Raw genomic sequence first — 19292 nt, 5'->3', positions numbered from 1 at the left:
AGAGATAGAGATAGAGATAGAGATAGAGATAGAGATAGAGATAGAGATAGAGATAGAGATAGAGGTAGAGATAGAGGTAGAGATAGAGGTAGAGATAGAGATAGAGATAGAGGTAGAGATAAAGGTAGAGATAGAGATAGAGATAGAGATAGAGATAGAGATAGAGATAGAGATAGAGATAGAGATAGAGATAGAGATGATAGAGATGATAGAGATATAGAGATGAGAGAGAGGTAGAGATGAGATAGAGATAGAGATGATAGAGGGAGAGAGATGAGAGAGAGAGAGATACAGAGATGAGAGAGAGAGGTAGAGATAGAGATGAGATATAGAGATGATAGATATAGAGATGATAGATATAGAGATAGAGAGATGAGATGAGATAGAGATAGAGATAGAGATAGAGATAGAGATAGAGATAGAGATAGAGATAGAGATAGAGATAGAGATATAGAGATAGAGATAGAGATGATAGAGAGAGAGATATAGAGATGAGAGAGAGGTAGAGATGAGATAGAGATGAGATAGAGATGAGATAGAGATAGAGATGATAGAGAGATGCAGAGATAGAGATACAGAGATGGCATAGAAATGAGATAGAGATAGAGATGAGAGAGAGAGAGAGATGAGAGAGAGATAGAAATAGATATCTCACATATATTATAACTTGGGAAAGAATAGTGTTGCTGCTTGTTAATTTCTACGAGTCATTAAATTGCACATTATTTTAATTAAACAAAATAATCTAAAAGGCCCTGCAGATATGATTGGTATGCATTTCAAAACTTTATACTTCTTCATTCTGCTTGGCTTGGATGGCTTGCATGGGCATATGCATTGCTGGATAAAAAGCACCCTAGAAGAGCAGGCTCAAAGAGTGGTGGAGCGTGGATTTAAACCCAGATGGCAAGCAGTTACAAATGGGTCCTCCCCAGGGCTCAGTGCTGAGGCCACTCCTGTTTAATATCTTTACCAATAAAGGGATTGGAGTGCATCTCGGTAAGTTTGTAGATGATACTTCTCCCCATCCCATCATCATCAGTGTGGAAAATGCTTAAAAAAATGTAAAATTTGATCTTGACAGGCTACAAAGTAACTGCTTGTGTTTATATGGATCTCCTCTTGCATTCCTGTAGACATGTTCTATACTCCCCTCATTATCCATTTCTTTTCCTTCCTGGCAGAGGAGTGTTGAGAAATGTCTTTTGCAGCACTCACACTCTCTTCCTAGTCTGTCAGAACTATTAACTTCCAAGAGCAATACAGCTCTGCCTCTACCGCTGGCAGAGGGAGACAGTCACTGAGACAGATGGTGCCAGTGTTCAGCAAATCAAGGTCATATACTGGAACCTGATCTATTGACTTATTCAATCAGCAAATGAAAACCAGAAGAATTAAGCAAGACTACTGTAGTTTTCCTGACTTCTGCTGATGAGCAAGTGATCTACATTACCCACTGCCAACATGGTGCACAGTCATACATGATTATGGTCATACACCATTACCTCTTTTTCTGAAGGCAGTGAGAATTCACAAACTTTCATGTCACAGGTACTCAGTACACCTGAGGCTAGAGAAAGCTGTCAAGGAAGACAGCTTCTAAGGATGGGTTGTTTTGGGTTTTGTTTTTTTTTTTTTTTTTGAGTTTGAATCTCATTTCTTACACTGATAATTCAATATTATTCAGTGCTTCCTCAGGAGTATTACAATAATGTAATTATTAGAACTGAAGGGGAAAAAGAACTCCTGAGCGACTGAAATATTTTGAGAGCTGTCACTTGCGTGTTAAAGCTCCAAGGTAGTCACTTCTGTAAGTTTTTCTAAACTTGTTCTTTAGTTACAAATTTTGAGTCCCATAAGGAAGGAAGTCAACAAGAAACCAAACTGCATAGTCAAAACAGCTCACTGTCAAATTTCTTCCATGTAGAGTATTTCACCTCTAAAATAATGGCTTTGGCTATTATGTACTTTGTATTGTGGTAACACTTCTTGGATTCTCTTTCTACTGCTTTTAAAAACAGTGTGCCTACATTGTGCAGAGCCACAAAGAAACAATACCAAGACCTCAGAAGGAACCATTATGTATGAAGTATTTCCTTGAGGACAAAGAACTCATTGTGCATGTGGTGGTTTACAGGCTATGCCTTTAACTTCTTTTCAGAGTTCAAGCAGAAAAGTAAAAGAATGTAAATAAATCACAATTGGATGTAAGAAAGAAAATATTGATTATTCTAAACACTTCCATTGGAGAGACAGAAACCTTTTAAGATTCAGTTCTCAAAACAGAAGTTCAGTGCTCTCTCTGCAGCATTCTAGCATGGGTGTTTCTGCTCTTCTCTTCTGGCTTTGCTTTGGAGACAACATACCTGCACACTGACCTTGGTTAAGTTATAACAACCTCTCTGCTTCTTGTCTGGAGAAGGCAGGGAAGGGGGAGGCAGAAGGGCAGAGCTTTCCTGGCTTTGGCCAGGAGGGTTTTGTGCTGTTTCTGTTAATTGTACATACTTGTAAATATTGTACACAGTGTATATTTGTACATATTGATTGCATTCCATTGCAGATTGTAGTTTTTGCTTGTAAAACACAGCTTCATTTACTTCCAAACTGAGCTAGTCTGGTGTGGTTAATGTGAGGAGGCACTTTCAACCCACCCCAGTGCAGGTGCTTAGAATACAAACACAACACTCAGGGCAAGAGGAAAACATACCTGTGAGAAGCCAATCACCTCTCCATGTTCATCAAGCACATTAAAATTAATGATTGGACCCTGGGCATCAGGACTGCTGAAATCTGTGTTGCTGTAAATACGCACCACAGGAGCCCCGTTGGCGTATTTTAAGGCAGACAGCACAGTATAGGTGTAGTGAGCTAGTACAAAGGTATGCTGCTTGATTTTCTCCATTCCACCTACAAAAGAAAAGTGCATGTACATGTCAGAAGCCTTATTTTTATGGACAAGTTAAAAAAAAAAAGAAAAGTTGATTTTTTTTCCAGAATGGTATAGCTGGGAGGTAATCAGCACAAAATCAATAGTTTTGGGTTGCTTTAAATGAGTATTTAGGTTTGAAAAGTTTCTTTCCTCATACAAAAAGCTTCGGAAGTACTGCTGCACTGAGGATTTATTTACAATGAATCCACTGCAGGAATACAAAGTTTCACTGAGGTGGATTTACACATGTTACAACATTGAGAGTTTCTGCCTATACAAATCATAGAATCATAGAATCATAGAATCATAGAATCATAGAACCAGTCAGGCTGGGAAGGGACCACAAGGATCATCCAGTTCCAACCCCCCTGCCATGGCCAGGGACACCTCACACTAGATCAAGCTGGCCAGAGCCTCATCCAGCCTGGCCTTAAACACCTCCAGGGATGGGGCCTCGACCACCTCCCTGCACAACCCATTCCAGGCTCTCACCACTCTCATGGGGAAGAACGACTTCCTCATGTCCAGCCTGAATCTCCCCACTTCCAGCTTTGTTCAATCCCCCCTAGTCCTATCACTATCTGATATCACCAAGACATTCCAACATAATGACTTTGAAAAGCAACTTTTGGTCTTGTCATGGGTTGAGTTGAATTTGCTGCTGATATTCAGTACCATGATGCTGTCATGTTTGCTTCAAAATTCAAAAGTTAGCTTCAAAAGTGTTGGCTGGAGCAAAGTATTATGGGGCTTGAAGTTCAGATTGCAACATGAGAGGCTTCTCGTTCTGGTTGATGCTTTCAGTTTCTGGGTTTGGGTTGCTGATCTTTTCTGCCGGGCAGACTGCAGGTCAGGGGGTTAGTCACTGACTTCTGCTGCTGCATTTTGCTGCTATTTTCTGTGAATAGACTAAGGTGAGGCTGTATCATATCATCTCATTAAACTTTATCTGAACCCATAGGGTTTTTTTGTGTTATTTTCCCTCCCATCTGTCTGCAGAGGGGAGGGTGAGGTTGGGCTGTGTTAACCCAGGACACGTCCAGATTTGGCTCTGGAGGTCATAGGAAGGAGGCATCAGTCCTAGCACAGCACAGAAAATAAATTGCTATGTCTAAGATAAATAAAATTAATTACATATATATATAAAAATTATTATATATATTATATATAATTATAAAATTATATATATAAATATATATTAAATATTATATATATATATATATATAAAATATTCTAAATGAAATTAAAAATTACAAATATTAGTCTGCATGGAATTTTCTTAAATACAATAAAACTACCTGTCCAAGTCTGCTCTTCTTTTTTTCAGAAGAAAAAGAAAGATGAAGTTGTGAATGCCTTATTGGTGACACCTATGCAATCTGTCTGCTCCAGATAAGTTTTGCAGAGAAGCTTGCATAGAACTTGGTCTGGTAAAAGCATAAAGAGGAAATATATTGTCTTGCACAGAATCACAGAATCAGCCAGGTTGGAAAAGACCTCAGAGGTCATCAAGACCAACCTATCACCCAACACCATCTAATCAACTAACCCATGGCACGAAGTGCCTCATTTAGGCTTATTTTAAACACTTTCAGGGACAGTGTCTCCACCACCTCCCTGGGCAGCACATTCCAATGGCCAATCTCTCTTTCTGGGAAGAATTTCTTCCTAACATCCAGCCCAAACCTCCCCTGGTGCAGCTTGAGACTGTGTCCTCCTGTTCTGGTGCTGGCTGCCTGGGAGAAGAGACCACCCCCACCTGGCTACAACCTCCCTGTAGACAGCAATGAGGTCTGCCCTGAGCCTCCTCTTCTCCAGGCTAAACACCCCCAGATCCCTCAGCCTTTCCTCATAGGGTTTGTGTTCCAGACCCCTCACCAGCTCTGTACCCTTCTCTGGACATGTTTGAGCAACTCAACATCTTTCTTGAAGTGAGGAGCCCAGAACTGGACACAGTACTGAAGATGTGGTCTGAACCAGATCTGAGTACAGGGGCAGAGGGACTTCCCCTGCCGCCACCTTGTTTTTCTTCTTCCTCTTTATTTTTGGTTGTTTTTATGGTGGTTTTTTGTTGTTGTTGTAGTTTGGTTTTTTTGTTTGTTGGGTTGGGTTTTTTTGGATCTGTGTGTGTGTTATTGTTTGTTTGGTTGGTTGGTTGGGTTTTTTTGGATCTGTGTGTGTGTTATTGTTTGTTTGCTTGTTTTCCCTACATTGAGGAGTTTGGAAAAGAGGACTGCAGAGATTTCCTAACAGATACCTCTTCTACCTGTCTGGTTTCTGAGAAGAGGATGTGTCTCTATTAGATGTCCCTATAGAAAAAGCTTCCCATTCTTGAGCTTAGATGATGCCCCATAGGATTATATATGTCATTGTCACCTATGGCTTTCGGGGTACTTTGATTCTCTGTGGAAAGCTAAAACATAAGGGTCAGATACAAACCCAGTCATTTCAGTCAAAAGGAGAACATACACAATCTGAAACAAAGTAGGCTGTGATATTCACTGCTGTAAACTCCTGATAGGAGACAAGCAACTGAGTATGTCAATAAAGACAGTACAAGAAAAGGAGTAACCCTGACCAAAACTTTTCACATGGAACAAGAAAAGTGTGAGCAATTTTCAAAGTAGGAACTGTATCCTTATGGAAGACAACCAGAAGACAACAATATGATCTTAAAGTATTTTAAGAAGCACAGGAAGATACCTGAAGGCTACCAACATATTTAATCCTAATAAAATCTCCACTGCACACACTTGGAATTTCAGCTGAAAATCCAAAGGGTTTTTGGTTATGCATAATGAGTTGTACTATAGAGGGCATCCTGTGGAAGGAAAAAAATGGAAAGAATATTTTCATCAAAAGCTCTTGGAAGTAGAGCCGTGTTTTTCTGTCTGGGTTTTAGATGCAGAGTATTTTCTGCCATGTTGAATATTTTATTTGAGGGATGTGAACATTTCTGTAATGAAAAAGATGTCTGGCATAAAGTATGCAACTATGAATATCACACTTCTGCATAGCATGCTGTATTTATAACTGAGTATCTGGAAAGTTCTACAATCTGCTATAACCGCCCTTGGACAGAAGGCTTGGAAGATGCTCGTTGACTTCTGTGCCTTTACTCATAAAAACCTGTCATTTGTGAATGTATATGAAGGAAAAAAATAAGGTGTCTTTCTCCTGATATACAGAAAAGTTCCACCAACTTCTGTTAGTTCAGTTTTCTTCAAGGTTCTATATTATGTGCTGTCTCCTTTAGATAAGCTAGGAGAGCAAACAGTAAAAGCACAAAAACAAGTTAGATATAAGGTGGAAGTATATGTTTGGTACTAAAGAATAAAGAGGAGTAAGATATTTAATGAGATGCTAACACACAAAGCACTTTCAAGGACCATTGCCAGAGGCTAATCAGTACAATTTCTAGATGTTCACTGCGGTAAACTTGGCAAGCATCTCTAGAACATTTTGCTCTGAAAGCTGATTTGTATTTTCAGAGTCTTTGAGAATGAAAGACTGACTAGTCAGAGATATCCCAATCATTGCTTGGTAGAAGTTAAGAGTCTTGAAATTATGAAAAAAAAATAAAAAAAAGAAAGAGAAAGAGATAAAGAAAAAGAAAATAAAAGAAAAAAAGAAAAAGAAAAAGAAAGGAAAAGGAAAAAGAAAAAGAAAAAGAAAAAGAAAAAGAAAAAGAAAAAGAAAAAGAAAAGAAAAAGAAAAAGAAAAAGAAAAAGAAAAGAAAAAGAAAAAGAAAAAGAAAAAGAAAAAGAAAAAGAAAAAGAAAAAGAAAAAGAAAAAAAACAAAAACAAAAACAAAAACAAAAACAAAAACAAAAACAAAAATAAAAAGAAAAACATAAAGAAAAACAAAAAGAAAAAGAAAAGAAAAATAAAAAGAAAAATAAAAAGAAAAAAAGAAAAAGAAAAAGAAAAAGAGAAAAAGAAAAAAAGAAAAAAAGAAAAAGAAAAAAGAAAAAAAATACAGATAAAATAAAAATAAAAAAAAGGAAAAAAAAAGAAAAAGGAAAAGAAAAAGAGAAAAAGAAAAAGGAAAAGAAAAAAGAAAATGAAAAAGGAAAATAAAAAAGAAAATGAAAAAGAGATAAAGAAAAAGGAAAAGAAAAGGAAAAAGAAAAAAAGAAAAGGAAAAAGAAAAAGTTATTTCTCAGCATTTACCAGAAAGCAGTTGTCTTAAGAGAATACCTGCAGATTCTTCCCTAGCTGCCTGTTTGGAGATAAAAGGAGTAGGACACCTTCAACCTTTTGGAAGATTTACAGAAAAATCATCAGCACCTTCATCTTGAGGTGGTGATGGGAAGGACTCAAGTGCCCTGACTCTCTCTCACTTCATGAGTTTTATTTCACAGTAGCACAGTATCACAGTATATATCAAAGGGTGGAAAGGACCTCAAGAGATCATCAGGTCCAACCCCCCTGCCAGAGCAGGATCACTTAGGGGAGTCCTCACAGGAATGCATCCAGGTGGCTTTGGAAAGTCTCCAGAGAAGACGAGTCCAAAACCCCCCTGGGCAGCCTGTTCCAGGGCTCTGTCACCATCACTGGAAAGAAGTTTATCCTCATGTTGAGATGAAATCTTCTATGTTCTACTTTGAACCCTTTGTTCCTTGTCTTATCACTGTGAACCACCCAAAAGAGCCTGGCCCCCTCCACTTGACACCCAAGTGGTTTCTTACCACTGCATTATTTAATTTAGGTGCATTGTATCTAGTTGATCTAAAAATAATTTTAAAGTGAAAAACAATTTATGTGCTCTGTAATTTAGAGCAGAATAAGGCTGATGTAGGCTAATCCATACCACCTGAAGTCTGTCTATACTATTCACTGTATTTATGTGTGTAGGAACACATTCAGCACAAAGGATGCTCTCATTCATGACTTAAATCTTCCTATGGTAGAAATATAAGGGCTTCCCTTTCAAAAGGGAAACATCTCTATTTCTGTGGATTATTACTGCTGCTCCATTGCTGTTCCATACAGTATGCAAAATTCAGAGAGTCAGTGCCCTGGATAACCCACACATAAATGAACAATGTCAGCTCTTCCACGGGAACTGCCTCTGCATATGCCTGTTCATTGGGAGTGTGGGACAGTCCAGACTTCTGGAAGAGAAAGTCATTTATCTCATATTTACAAGAGGGTTCAAACTGTGGGCACAGTTATCACCACAGGACTGCTTGGCTTGCTTGGTGATACCTTCTTGCATTTGTGTCACCTTTGTATTATTATCTGCTTGTTAGATGCAAAACACAGTGAGATTTATTTTTTTATCTAATGCATCTGGGTCGAGGCAATCCCAAGAACAAATCCAGGCTGGGCAGGGACTGGCTGGAAAGCAGCCCTGAGGAGAGGGACTTGGGGGTGCTGGTGGATGAGAAGCTCAACAGGAGCTGTCAATGTGCACTTGCAGCCCAGAAAGCCAACCAGAGCCTGGGCTGCAGCAAGAGAAGTGTGGCCAGCAGGTCAAGGGAGGTGATTCTCCCCCTCTGCTCAGCTCTGGTGAGACCCCACCTGGAGTACTGCATCCAGTTCTGGAGCCCCTGTTACAAGAGGGATATGGACATGCTGGAAGGTGTCCAGAGAAGGGCCACCAGGATGATCAAAGGGCTGGAGCACCTCTCCCATGAGGAGAGACTTAAAGAGTTGGGGCTGTTCAGTCTGGAGAAGAGAAGGCTCTGAGGTGACCTTCTTGTGGCTTTTCAATATCTGAAGGGGGCTACAAGAAAGCTGGGGAGGGACTTTTTAGGCTATCAGGTAGTGACAGGACTAGGGGGAATGGAATAAAGCTGGAAGTGGGGAGATTCAGGCTGGACGTGAGGAAGAAGTTCTTCCCCATGAGAGTGGTGAGAGCCTGGAATGGGTTGTCCAGAGAGGTGTTTGCAGCCAGGCTGGATGAGGCTCTGGCCAGCCTAATGTAGTGTGAGGTGTCCCTGGCCATGGCAGAGGGTTGGAACTGGATGATCCTTGTGGTCCCTTCCAACCCTGACTGATTCTATGATTCTATGATTGTAAGAGATATATGAGACACACAGACATCCCACGGGTATTCAGTGTCGACTTGGGTTTGCACTATGTAAGTGGCAAGTATGTAATGACATACAATCTCCTCCCTGACAAAACCAGGATTTCAGTAGCTCAAATGTTTAAATATTAGTTCTTTCTGAAGGAACAGGAGACAGACAGGCGTGTGTCAACATCTACAAAGAGATTAAGATAAAGCAAAGCCTGAAATTGAGCCTCTAGAATGAAAGCTCTGGTGCTTAAGGTTTTTAGGCTGTGCTCAGAAACCTCTGATCTGCATGCAAACACATTTCTTATCTCTCTTATTATGAGAGATTAAATAATGGAGATCAGGAAGAAGAGTCATAAATCAAATATGCAGTTATTTTTTCTAACTTGATATGAAAAAAAAAAAGAAACACCACAGAAACTGAGGTTTACATGAACACTTTTTGTTACTGCACTAAATCCAAACTGATGTGTATCTCTGGATAGGAAAAAAGAGCAATGTGAATTCTTGTTTTTTTCAGCACTACTTAACAGATAGCAATGAGGCAGAGAAATCTCAGAAAACCAATCAGCAGGGATTGAGAGCAACATGTAGCCACCTCCTATTAAATCCCAAGCAAGACAGAGCACCATGTGAGACCTGTGAATCAATGTGCTAATGAAGCCATGGAACCTGTAAATCCTGTCAAACAGTTGGAGTCCTTCTTTTACTTCCTCCAAGAAGTGTATATTAAGATTAATTTCTGAACTTTTTTTGAATATCTCTGACTGAAGTCTGTCACCTACTTAGAGTATCTCCTGAGAATGAACTTAGTAATGGTAGCTTAATTTATCTCTTTTTGCAAATTTGAGTGCTTGGGTTTAAAATTACATTATGCAATATGTTCTAGATCCTTCTCCTTCTCCTTCTCCTTCTCCTTCTCCTTCTCCTTCTCCTTCTCCTTCTCCTTCTCCTTCTCCTTCTCCTTCTCCTTCTCCTTCTCCTATTATTATTATTGTTGTTGTTGTTATTATTATTTTAGCAATCCTGCTTCAAACAAAACACTGTAAACATGAAAATAAAATAGTCATATGATATTCAAATTACCTGACCCTAAGTGCAATACCCAAATGCTATAAATACAATACTAGAGGAGCAAATACTAAGGAAAGAAAAGAATATAATGAACCTAGTATGAAGCCTTGCTCACTCATCCTCATAAATAAAAATATTAAATATACACCTTCCTGGTGTGGGTTTCCCCCCCCCCCCCCCCCTAAATTATGACAATAGCTGTCCTGAGTCAGACCAAATCTACCTATTGCCTGTCTCCCACAGTGTGGAGCAGCAGATGCATAGTGGAAAAAATATATGGGAAAATATGTAACTTGTAAGCATCCACAACTGATAGCTTAAAGATTAAATAAAGATAATATAAATTTAAAAAAGCATGAAACTGAGCTTACAGGCTGGCTAACAGCAACCAAATATTACTTTAAAACAGAGAATTAAGGATATAAGAGCCCCTTATGGAACTTATGCCTTAAAATTAACATAATAACACTTCCTTGGAGTCAGTGGAAAGGAGCTCTGCTAATGTAATGACATTCCAGTGTTGGTCATAACCATCAGCACATCTAGTTCATTAAAACTCAACATAAAACACTGCAACAGACTTATCAGCAAATTCACAATGCCATTCATCATCCACACTCACAGACAATGCATAAAACATGGACAGATTGAAAATCCCTCACTCCTACTGACTCACATGAACAATTCAAATCACTTAGAACCGTAAAACAGACGTAATAAAAATGGAATAGGGGCACAGAAAGGGGGTGGGTGGGACCATGGCCCTTTTGCTGTAACTGAAGTAACCACATTAGTGACCAAAAAGGGGAAAAAAGTCTGTGTCCCCAAATGTCATTTGTACTTTCAAAAAAAAAAAAAAAAAGTAATACCTTGCCATGCTATGTTAGAGCAGCTTCATTACGATGTGATGATGTAACATAAATAATCACATAAAAAGAAATTTTCAGTCATGAAACTCTGTGTTTTTATGTTGTTGAAAAGTACGTAATTTTGTTTGAAAGTCCATAATATAACCGCAAAGCCCGTCTCAATAAATCAGTGTACAAATTGACACTTTAGATGGACTCTTATGACTTAGATTCATAGAATTATTAGGGTTGGAAAGGACCTCAAGGATCATCCAGTTCCAACCCCCCTGCCATGGCCAGGGACACCTCACACTACATCAGGTTGCCCAGAGCCACATCCAGCCTGGCTGCAAAAACCTCCAGGCATGAGACTTCCACCACCTCCCTGGGCAACCTGTGCCAGTGTCTCACCACCCTCATCGGGGAAAACTTCTTCCTGACATCCAATCTGAATCTACCCATTTCTAGTTTTGCTTCATTCCCCTTAGTCCTATCACTCCCTGACACCCTAAAAAGTCCCTCCCCAGCTTTCTTGGAGCCCCCTTCAGATACTGGAATGCCACAAGAAGGTCTCCTGGGAGCCTTCTCTTCTCCAGACTGAACAACCCCAACTCTCTCAGTCTGTCCTCGTAGGAGAGGAGCTCCAGCCCTCTGATCATCCTCATGGCCCTTCTCTGGACACCTTCCAGCACATCCAGATCCTTCTTGTATTAGAGGCTCCAGAACTGGGTGCAGTACTCCAGGTGGGGTCTCACCAGAGCAGAGTTGATTATGTACTTTCTGTGTATTCAAAACCCACAGATTTGTTACACCATCAACACTACCAAATCCATGCAGAATATAATGGGCAATAGGGGCACCTTTTACTCTCTCAGCACTAATTCCTTGCATAATAGGTTAAATCTGTTTATTCTCCTCCTTCTTCACCTCATCTTAATGGTTTAATACATGGGAAACAACTGCATAATCTGTTCAGGATTTTATACGAAAACCAAACATAAAACACATATTTGGTGTTTATCATAATGAACAGAAGGATCTTTGATGCCCCATCTCTCACTTCGTTAGAGCAGCTAATTCAAGCTCTATTTTCACCCAGGGAAAGAAGTCAGAAGTGTTTGTTCTGAATCAAATGAGCAGCTCATTCTGCAAGAAGCAGCTCATCACTTTCAAACATCACAGTGAGGAATACTTTGTCTTTTAAACACGTTTCTTGGGAGTAGTATAAGAGAGAGGAAGCCATACATGCCAGCTGGCTGACTCATTTTTAGCAAAGCTGTTTTAATTACAGGTATAATTCAGTTTCAGTCAACTGCTTGTTAGATTTGAAACTGTCTAGCAAGTCAAATAAGCTCCAGGTAGGATACATTCAAGTTACAATTTGCTATTGTTATGATATTACTTTTTGAGTCGGTGAGGGTGTCTCTGTGTGTGAGTCCGTTCATCCTTTTCTTCTCTCTTCCATGAGCCCAAGCCATACTCTCAGCAGAGGAAATAATTTCAAGATGACTTTCCAAACCATAAAAGCAGCAAAAGAAACGATGAATGGAGAGTCTTTCTTAAAAAGGCAGAGTGTTTTGCCCTGCTGTGGTGGTTTTAGTCTATGCCTTTAAAATTTTTTTCACAGATCTTGAAGGGAAAGTAGTAGAATGTAAATAAATCACTACTGGGTGTACAAAGGAAAATAATGATTATTCTAAACAATCCCATTGGAGAAAATAAGGGACTTAAACTGGTTGTACTGAAACAATTTTTCTCTGTTTTAGTTTTCTCAGGCTGGGAGATACTAACTTTGTGCTTCTGCTGGCTTCTGTTTGACCTTGGCTGCATTGCTTTGGCTAAGTCTAACATCTCTCTGCTTTTTCTCTTGTCCTTTTTGTACAGGGGGATAAGGGGGAGACAGGAGGGGAGAAGCTGTTAGCTTCTCCTGGTCTTTAGCCAAGGGGCTCCTTGTGCTGTTTATTAATTGTAAATACCTGTAAACATTGTAAATCCTGTACATTTTGCACACATTCATTGCATTCCATTGGAGATTGTAGATTTGCTTGTAAATACAGCTTTCATTTGCTTCCAACTGAGCTGCTCTGGCAAACTTAATGTTGGGGGGATATTTTCAACCCACCACACCAGCTCATGGAAGCAACATTCAAACTGCCTCTGAAGAGCCCACAGAGGATTCTGCAAGAACTACAGAATCATCACTGAAAGTACATCTTTGTGTGACACTTGCATTTTGTCTTTAAAGACTTTACCTCAGTCAAGGCTTTCCTCAGTACAGCAGAACAACTTCTGCCTCTGCTTCTGTCATCTTAATGACTAAATGCAAAAGAATCTTATACTATAAACACATATGAACTTGAGCATATGGATTTGAGCATCTCTCCTATGAAGAGAGACTGAGAGCCCTGGGGCTGTTTAGCCTGGAGAAGAGAAGACTGAGAGGGGATCTGATCAATGTCTATCAATATCTGAGGGGTGGGTGTCAAGTGGAGGGGGCCAGGCTCTTTTGGGTGGTAAGGATAAGCCAAGGAACAATGGGTTCAAACTTGAACATAGAAGATTTCAGCTCAACATGAGGAGAAACTTCTTTCCAGTGAGGCTGACAGAGCACTGGAACAGGCTGCCCAAGGGGGTTGTGGAGTCTCCTTCTCTGGAGACTTTCCAAACCCACCTGGATGCATTCCTGTGCAGACTACCCTGGGTGATCCTGCTCTGGCAGGGAGGTTGGACCTGATGATCTCTTGAGGTCCCTTCCATCCTCTGATATACTGTGAGACTGTGATACTGTGTGAACTCTCTTGGTAGCTGTTAGCAACTCGAATGTAACATACAGGTCTGCTTTCTGCTTTATCATAGCATTGGCTCCATTATTTGTTTGGTGGATGTTGCTATGTACAAATGCTCGAAGTCAGCAAGTGAAAGCTTCTTTCATCAGTTAGATTCTCTCATCAGTTAGACTGCTAATATAAGGCAGTGCATAAAACTCTTTCTCAAAGCTATACTCCCAGGGATTTAGAAAATGCAAGACAGAGCAGTAAGTCTTGTGTATTTAAGTCAGTAAGACTAATTCGGTACTGATTTGGCATGAACAAATTTATCTGTGTATCTATCTATCTATCTATCCATCTCTATGTATGTATCTATGATTCTATCTATCTATCCATCTATCTCTCTATCTGTCTTTCCATCTATCTATCCATCTACCTATCTATCCATCTCTCTATCTATCCATCTACCTATCTATCTATCTATCTATCTATCTATCTATCTATCTATCTATCTATCTATCTATCTATCTATCTATCTATCTATCCATCCATCTATCCATCCACCTATCTATCCATCTGTCCATCCATCTCTCTATCTATCCACCTATTTATCTATCCATCTATCTATCCATCCATCTCTCTCTCTCTCTCTCTCTCTAGCTGAGCCAGCAACAATTTTCTAATCACTTTGACATAGCAAAATGAAATCTTTCCCATCTCCTGCTCAGCCAGAGACTATGACACCACCATGGGGTCTGTAGTTAAGTACAATTCTTCCCTCGAATAACTTTTCTATAGGACCCAGTCACCAGTACTACTTGCTAGTCTCATGGCTTTCTAATGGCTCCACAGTTTTGTGGGCTGTTTTGGTTTTATTTTCCCCTGAGGGGAGCTACAGACTGATGGAGACAATCAACTTGAACCAAAAATAAACTGACTGTAAAGATAAACCCAAATGTGTCTCCCTTAGGAGGAAATCTCACTCAGCATCAAGAGAATCCTTTAAATATTCCGAAAATCCAGCTAGCCTCTTTGGTTTTCTCCCTATGATGACAGATCCCAATCTTACAAGATATGAATCAGTTCTGTTTCAAAGCTCACCATGCCTGCATTAGGTGACAAGCAATGGGTAATTTTGTAGCAGCCCTTGTACTTCAGTACCCACTAGTTTGACTCTACCTTCTTACAGGCTTTACTTTAGCAGCCTTTATAATCTTTCTGGAATCTCTTTGTTGGAGAAACACTTCAGTGCCCAAGGCATTCCAAGTTTTCTCTGCCTAATAATATTGGTAAGACATTTACCCTTTTTTTCTCTGACAATCTCTGAACTGAGGCTGTGGCTGCCACCACATGAAGTAGTGGGGATACTGTTTTAGTGCAGCTTTTGTATCCCCTTCTTCCTGTGGCTATATGGAAATTGCCCATTACAGCATTACAGGAAATGCCACAAGTTAATTTAATTAAAACAAGAAACACAATACAGAGAAAGAAAGCTTTCCAGACAGCAAATTCTAAGACTTGTGATGGAACAGGGGGAAAACTATACTCAAATTTTCCATTCCGTAACAGGAATATTGGAAGCTGGAAAAACTAAGTTCTAGCCATTGTTATTAACAACACAGGAGGCATGTAGATTCCATAATATGTTTTACTACATTAGCCTTGAATTACCAAAACTTTTGTTGGCCTATGTTCTTCTAATACTCTTCCTTCTTTTTCTTTTCTTTTCTTTTTTGTTTTATTTTAGCACTGTGCTTAATATACAAGACAATATGAATGACTTCAATCACACACAAGGAGACCTCTTCTGAACTGAAGGAAGCAGAATGGCTATTTCAGGGTGTCCAAGCTTCTAATAATTCTAGAATCAACCTTTCTGAGCATACCAAGCCCCTGGTGGTCTTACATCTCTAGGAAACAATCCTACAGGAACTACATCCCTCTACCGTGGTATTTTGAGAGAGATACAAGATACCTAATTCAAAACAGCAGCTAGCTTCAGACTGATCAGGACTGCAGGGAGTAGCCAAACTGTTCAAACATTGACTGAAAATCCAAGAGGAAAACTTTGGTAATGAAGAAGTGTGGATTTAAGTGCATGTGATCTGTGATCTGGAACTGGTCTGAGAAATTTTTTTTACACTGGTCTGCAATCTTGTTTCTCTTATTTTCTAATCTACTTTTTAAGACCGCGCTCCCCTACCTCTTGTTTTTCTTTTTTTTTCCCTTTCTATCTTAAAAAAAAAAAAATCTTGAAAGCTATTCTAGTACCACAACCTCCACACAGTGTGAGAAGTTAGAGAAAATCTACACTTTGGTCTTAAGAGAGACGGACTCTCTGGTGTCCTAGATGCCTCTACCCTCAGATGCCAATTCATGATAGACATTTCACAACATTAAAACAGCTCTTGTAAAGCTGGAGAACAACTACAGAAATAAACAGACAAGTAAATAAATGTTGTCTCAAGTACTTCTCTCCTTCTGTGTCTCTGAATGTGCAAGAAATAAATTAATATCCTCAGGTTCTGATGGATCACATAATTTTGGAGGGTTAGATTAGTAGAAGAAAGGATAAAGATATTATAAACAAGTAGAAGAAATGATAAAGATGATATAAACTGAAGTAGAAGAAATTATAAAGATGATAAAAACTGAAGTAGAAGAAAGGATAAAGATATTATAAACTGAAGTAGAAGAAAGGGTAAAGGTACTATAAACTGAAGGGTCAGAAGCTTTACAATTTTCTGGTCCTGCCCAGACTTGGCTCACTCCTAAGGTCAAACCAATCAATCATCATCATCATCATCATCATCATCATCATCATCATCATCATGCTTTCTTTTTGTGGCTTGACAATGCAAGTGTTGCCAAATGTACTCCTGCTCTGGGAGTGGGGTTGGACCTGATGACCTCTTGAGGTCCCTTCCAACCTTTGATGTGATACTGTGATACTCATCAGAGCCTTCTTTTCTTTCTTTCTTGGAATGATGCTGTCAGGTTCATTATACAGTCTGCTATAAAAGCTTAGATCCTTCTCTATTAAAGCAGACAACAAGATGTGTTGGTAGCAAGACAGCATGTTGATTATTTCTGACTAAAAGTTGAACCTTGCAGGCTCACTTTGTTAAAGGCTCAGAGAAAGCAACCACAGTCTTTATTTTCTCCTGCAACCTGCCAATCAAAGCTCATAGCACACTTTCATGTAATATGTGATGAATCTGTCAGATCAGAACCATCTATTAGTACAACAAAGTGGCACTATGGCAGGAGAGATTTTGAGACATTTTGCTTTCATGAACAGGAAGACATTTTCAAGACTAATTTATGAATCTTTGAAACCTCTTAACATAGCCATAAATATATATCACTTTAAACACCTGTGATGTTATTCAATTAATGGATTGGTATTGATATTCTCAGGTTCCCAATTTCAATTCATAAAACTCTCATCCTGTTTCTCCTAACCTTAGCTTATGCTCATCTTGTTCTTATGCTCATCTTGTTCTTATGCTTTCCCTTTTATTAACCTCCAGCTTTGATAGATTATTAAAGAAAATCAGGAATGTGCTCTGGCAGTTACACTGAATTCTGTTTTAAATACTGTACTCACTCTTCCCATTAGACCCAAGAGTCAGCTGTTCAGAACCTGGAGCAATCTAAAGGCATGCCCATTTTTGTTAAAGCAATGTAATACAATATGCTAAAATTATCCAAAATGGCACTAATGAGTTTCAGACATAAAATTATCCATTAGTATCATACAGAATTCTCCCTTTTAGTTAATGGTGGCTGGAAAATGGCATTTTGATTATCAAGAAATGATGATAGTGATATTTTCTAAATCTCATATCTGGAAGAGAGCTGAAGTATCCAAATCTCCTAGTTAACAACACCTGAAAGAAATGTTTGTTTTCAAAAAAGCCTTAAAATATTTAATTTCCATGCAGCCAACCATTTTGTGAATACTGAAATGCAGGACATGTTAAGAAATACATCTAAAACAAACCTAAATGTATCTAGAAAGCCTAAGGGAACATTTTTAGACTTTTCCCTGTAAAAAGTTATATCAAAATAAACAGATTTTGTAAGACATATGTCTCCTTAGACAACTCTTTAGTGAAAATTGTAATCAGTTCTAAACTATTCTTCTCTCTCAGTCCCTTTGTTATTTAAAAAGTTGGGCAAATCAAAGGGGAGAAAGCTGATTTTTTTATTATTGTTACTATGATTTATACATAGAAACCATTACTTTTAGGAAAAAGGAAGATTAGAATGTAAGCTTCAATTAATCATTAGACATCTGTAACAGGATTTCCACTCTTTTTGTTTAATTTTCTGTTTCAAGGAGATGTTTTGGGGTTGTTTTTTGGTTGGTTGTTTTGGTTGTTTGGGGGGTGTGTGTGTGTGTTTGTTTAGTTTTATTGTTATTAATGAACTAATAACTCTTCTATTTATTAAGGCATCTACTCTTGCTTTTATGTCCATGATAAACTAAACCAATTCTTGGAAAGAAAAGTAGCAGCTCCAAAAGAAAACTGGAGACAAAAAGTAACCTGATGGCTGGTCTGTATTCCCATACAGAAACATACTATTTGTGCTCAGTAAAACAGCATCTGTCAAAAACATGTCATATAACTCCTAGGGAAGGCCTAATGACTAAATATGGAAGAAAGTTTTCTTAGTGGCCTTTAGTGAAGAAAGACTAAAAAAATCACTTTCTGATGTGTGTATTGAGAGAGGAGTTACCACAGGCCAGAAAGGTTTTCTATTTTATCCTTAAGCTTTTCAGCCATGCAACTTTTTCTCTGAAGTTTCTCCTGCTGCCAAGACTCCTTCCCTTCCTCTCCCTCCCTCTCAAGCATTTCCATGTTTTCTCTGTTGCTTCTGTTCTTGTACTGTTGCTCTTCTCCAGACCTTCCATGTATCAGCAGTGGTGAGGTCTCTTGTTCTGTTGCTAATTCACTCTATATGAACCATATCCACAGAACCAGCCTTTCTCTGAACCTCACAAGCTGTCATTTTTTTGCACAAGTACAATCTAAATTAGAGCTGGAGATCACAGAACTATAGAATCATAGAATTGTTAGGGTTGGAAGGGACCTCAAGGATCATCTAGTTCCAACTCCCTTGCCATGGGCAGGGACACCTCACACTAGATCTCACAAATCAAGTTCAAATCCACTTATATAACTTGTAACATATTCCTTGTACTGGGATCAGAAACTCTGAATAGGTCCCTCCTAGAATCTCTCAGTCAACACCTGAAACATAAATGTGCCAGCATTCTATGATTCTATAAAATAAAATTGTGATGGTTGTAAAGACTGCCTTTTTAATTTTTCTTCACAAGTTCAAGCAGAGAAAGTGAAAGAATGTAAATAAGTCACTACTGGGTGTAAGAAAGCAAAATGGTGATTATTCTAAACACTTCCATTGGAGAGAGAGAAATGTTTAAGAACCACTACTCAAACCAAAGTTGGGGCAGTTGGAGTCTGAGTTCTCAGCTTACTTGCTGGGCTTCAGGCTGTCTGGCTGGTGCTGCTTCTTTTCTGGCTGAAGATAACACACTGACCTTGGTAAGCTAAGTCTAACAGCCTCTCTGCTTCTTGACTCTCTGCCTTCTGCCAGGGGAGTCTGGGGGGATTCCT

At 39.0% G+C, this 19292-nt stretch overlaps 1 protein-coding gene across 1 annotated transcript in view; it reads right to left on the bottom strand.

Moving 5' to 3' along the window:
• MOCOS (molybdenum cofactor sulfurase) overlaps nt 1-19292 on the bottom strand; it is a 238669-nt gene that overhangs the window by 68803 nt on the left and 150574 nt on the right. The window contains exon 6 of the mRNA XM_054381619.1: nt 2708-2907. Coding sequence (XP_054237594.1) covers nt 2708-2907 — 200 coding nt within the window. The remainder of the gene's footprint in view (nt 1-2707; nt 2908-19292) is intronic.

The sequence above is a fragment of the Indicator indicator genome, chromosome 6 (assembly GCF_027791375.1).
Source record: "Indicator indicator isolate 239-I01 chromosome 6, UM_Iind_1.1, whole genome shotgun sequence".
Lineage (NCBI taxonomy): Eukaryota > Metazoa > Chordata > Aves > Piciformes > Indicatoridae > Indicator > Indicator indicator.
The sequence above is the reverse complement of the archived record's forward strand: the minus strand, read 5'-3'. Positions and strand labels throughout refer to the sequence as shown.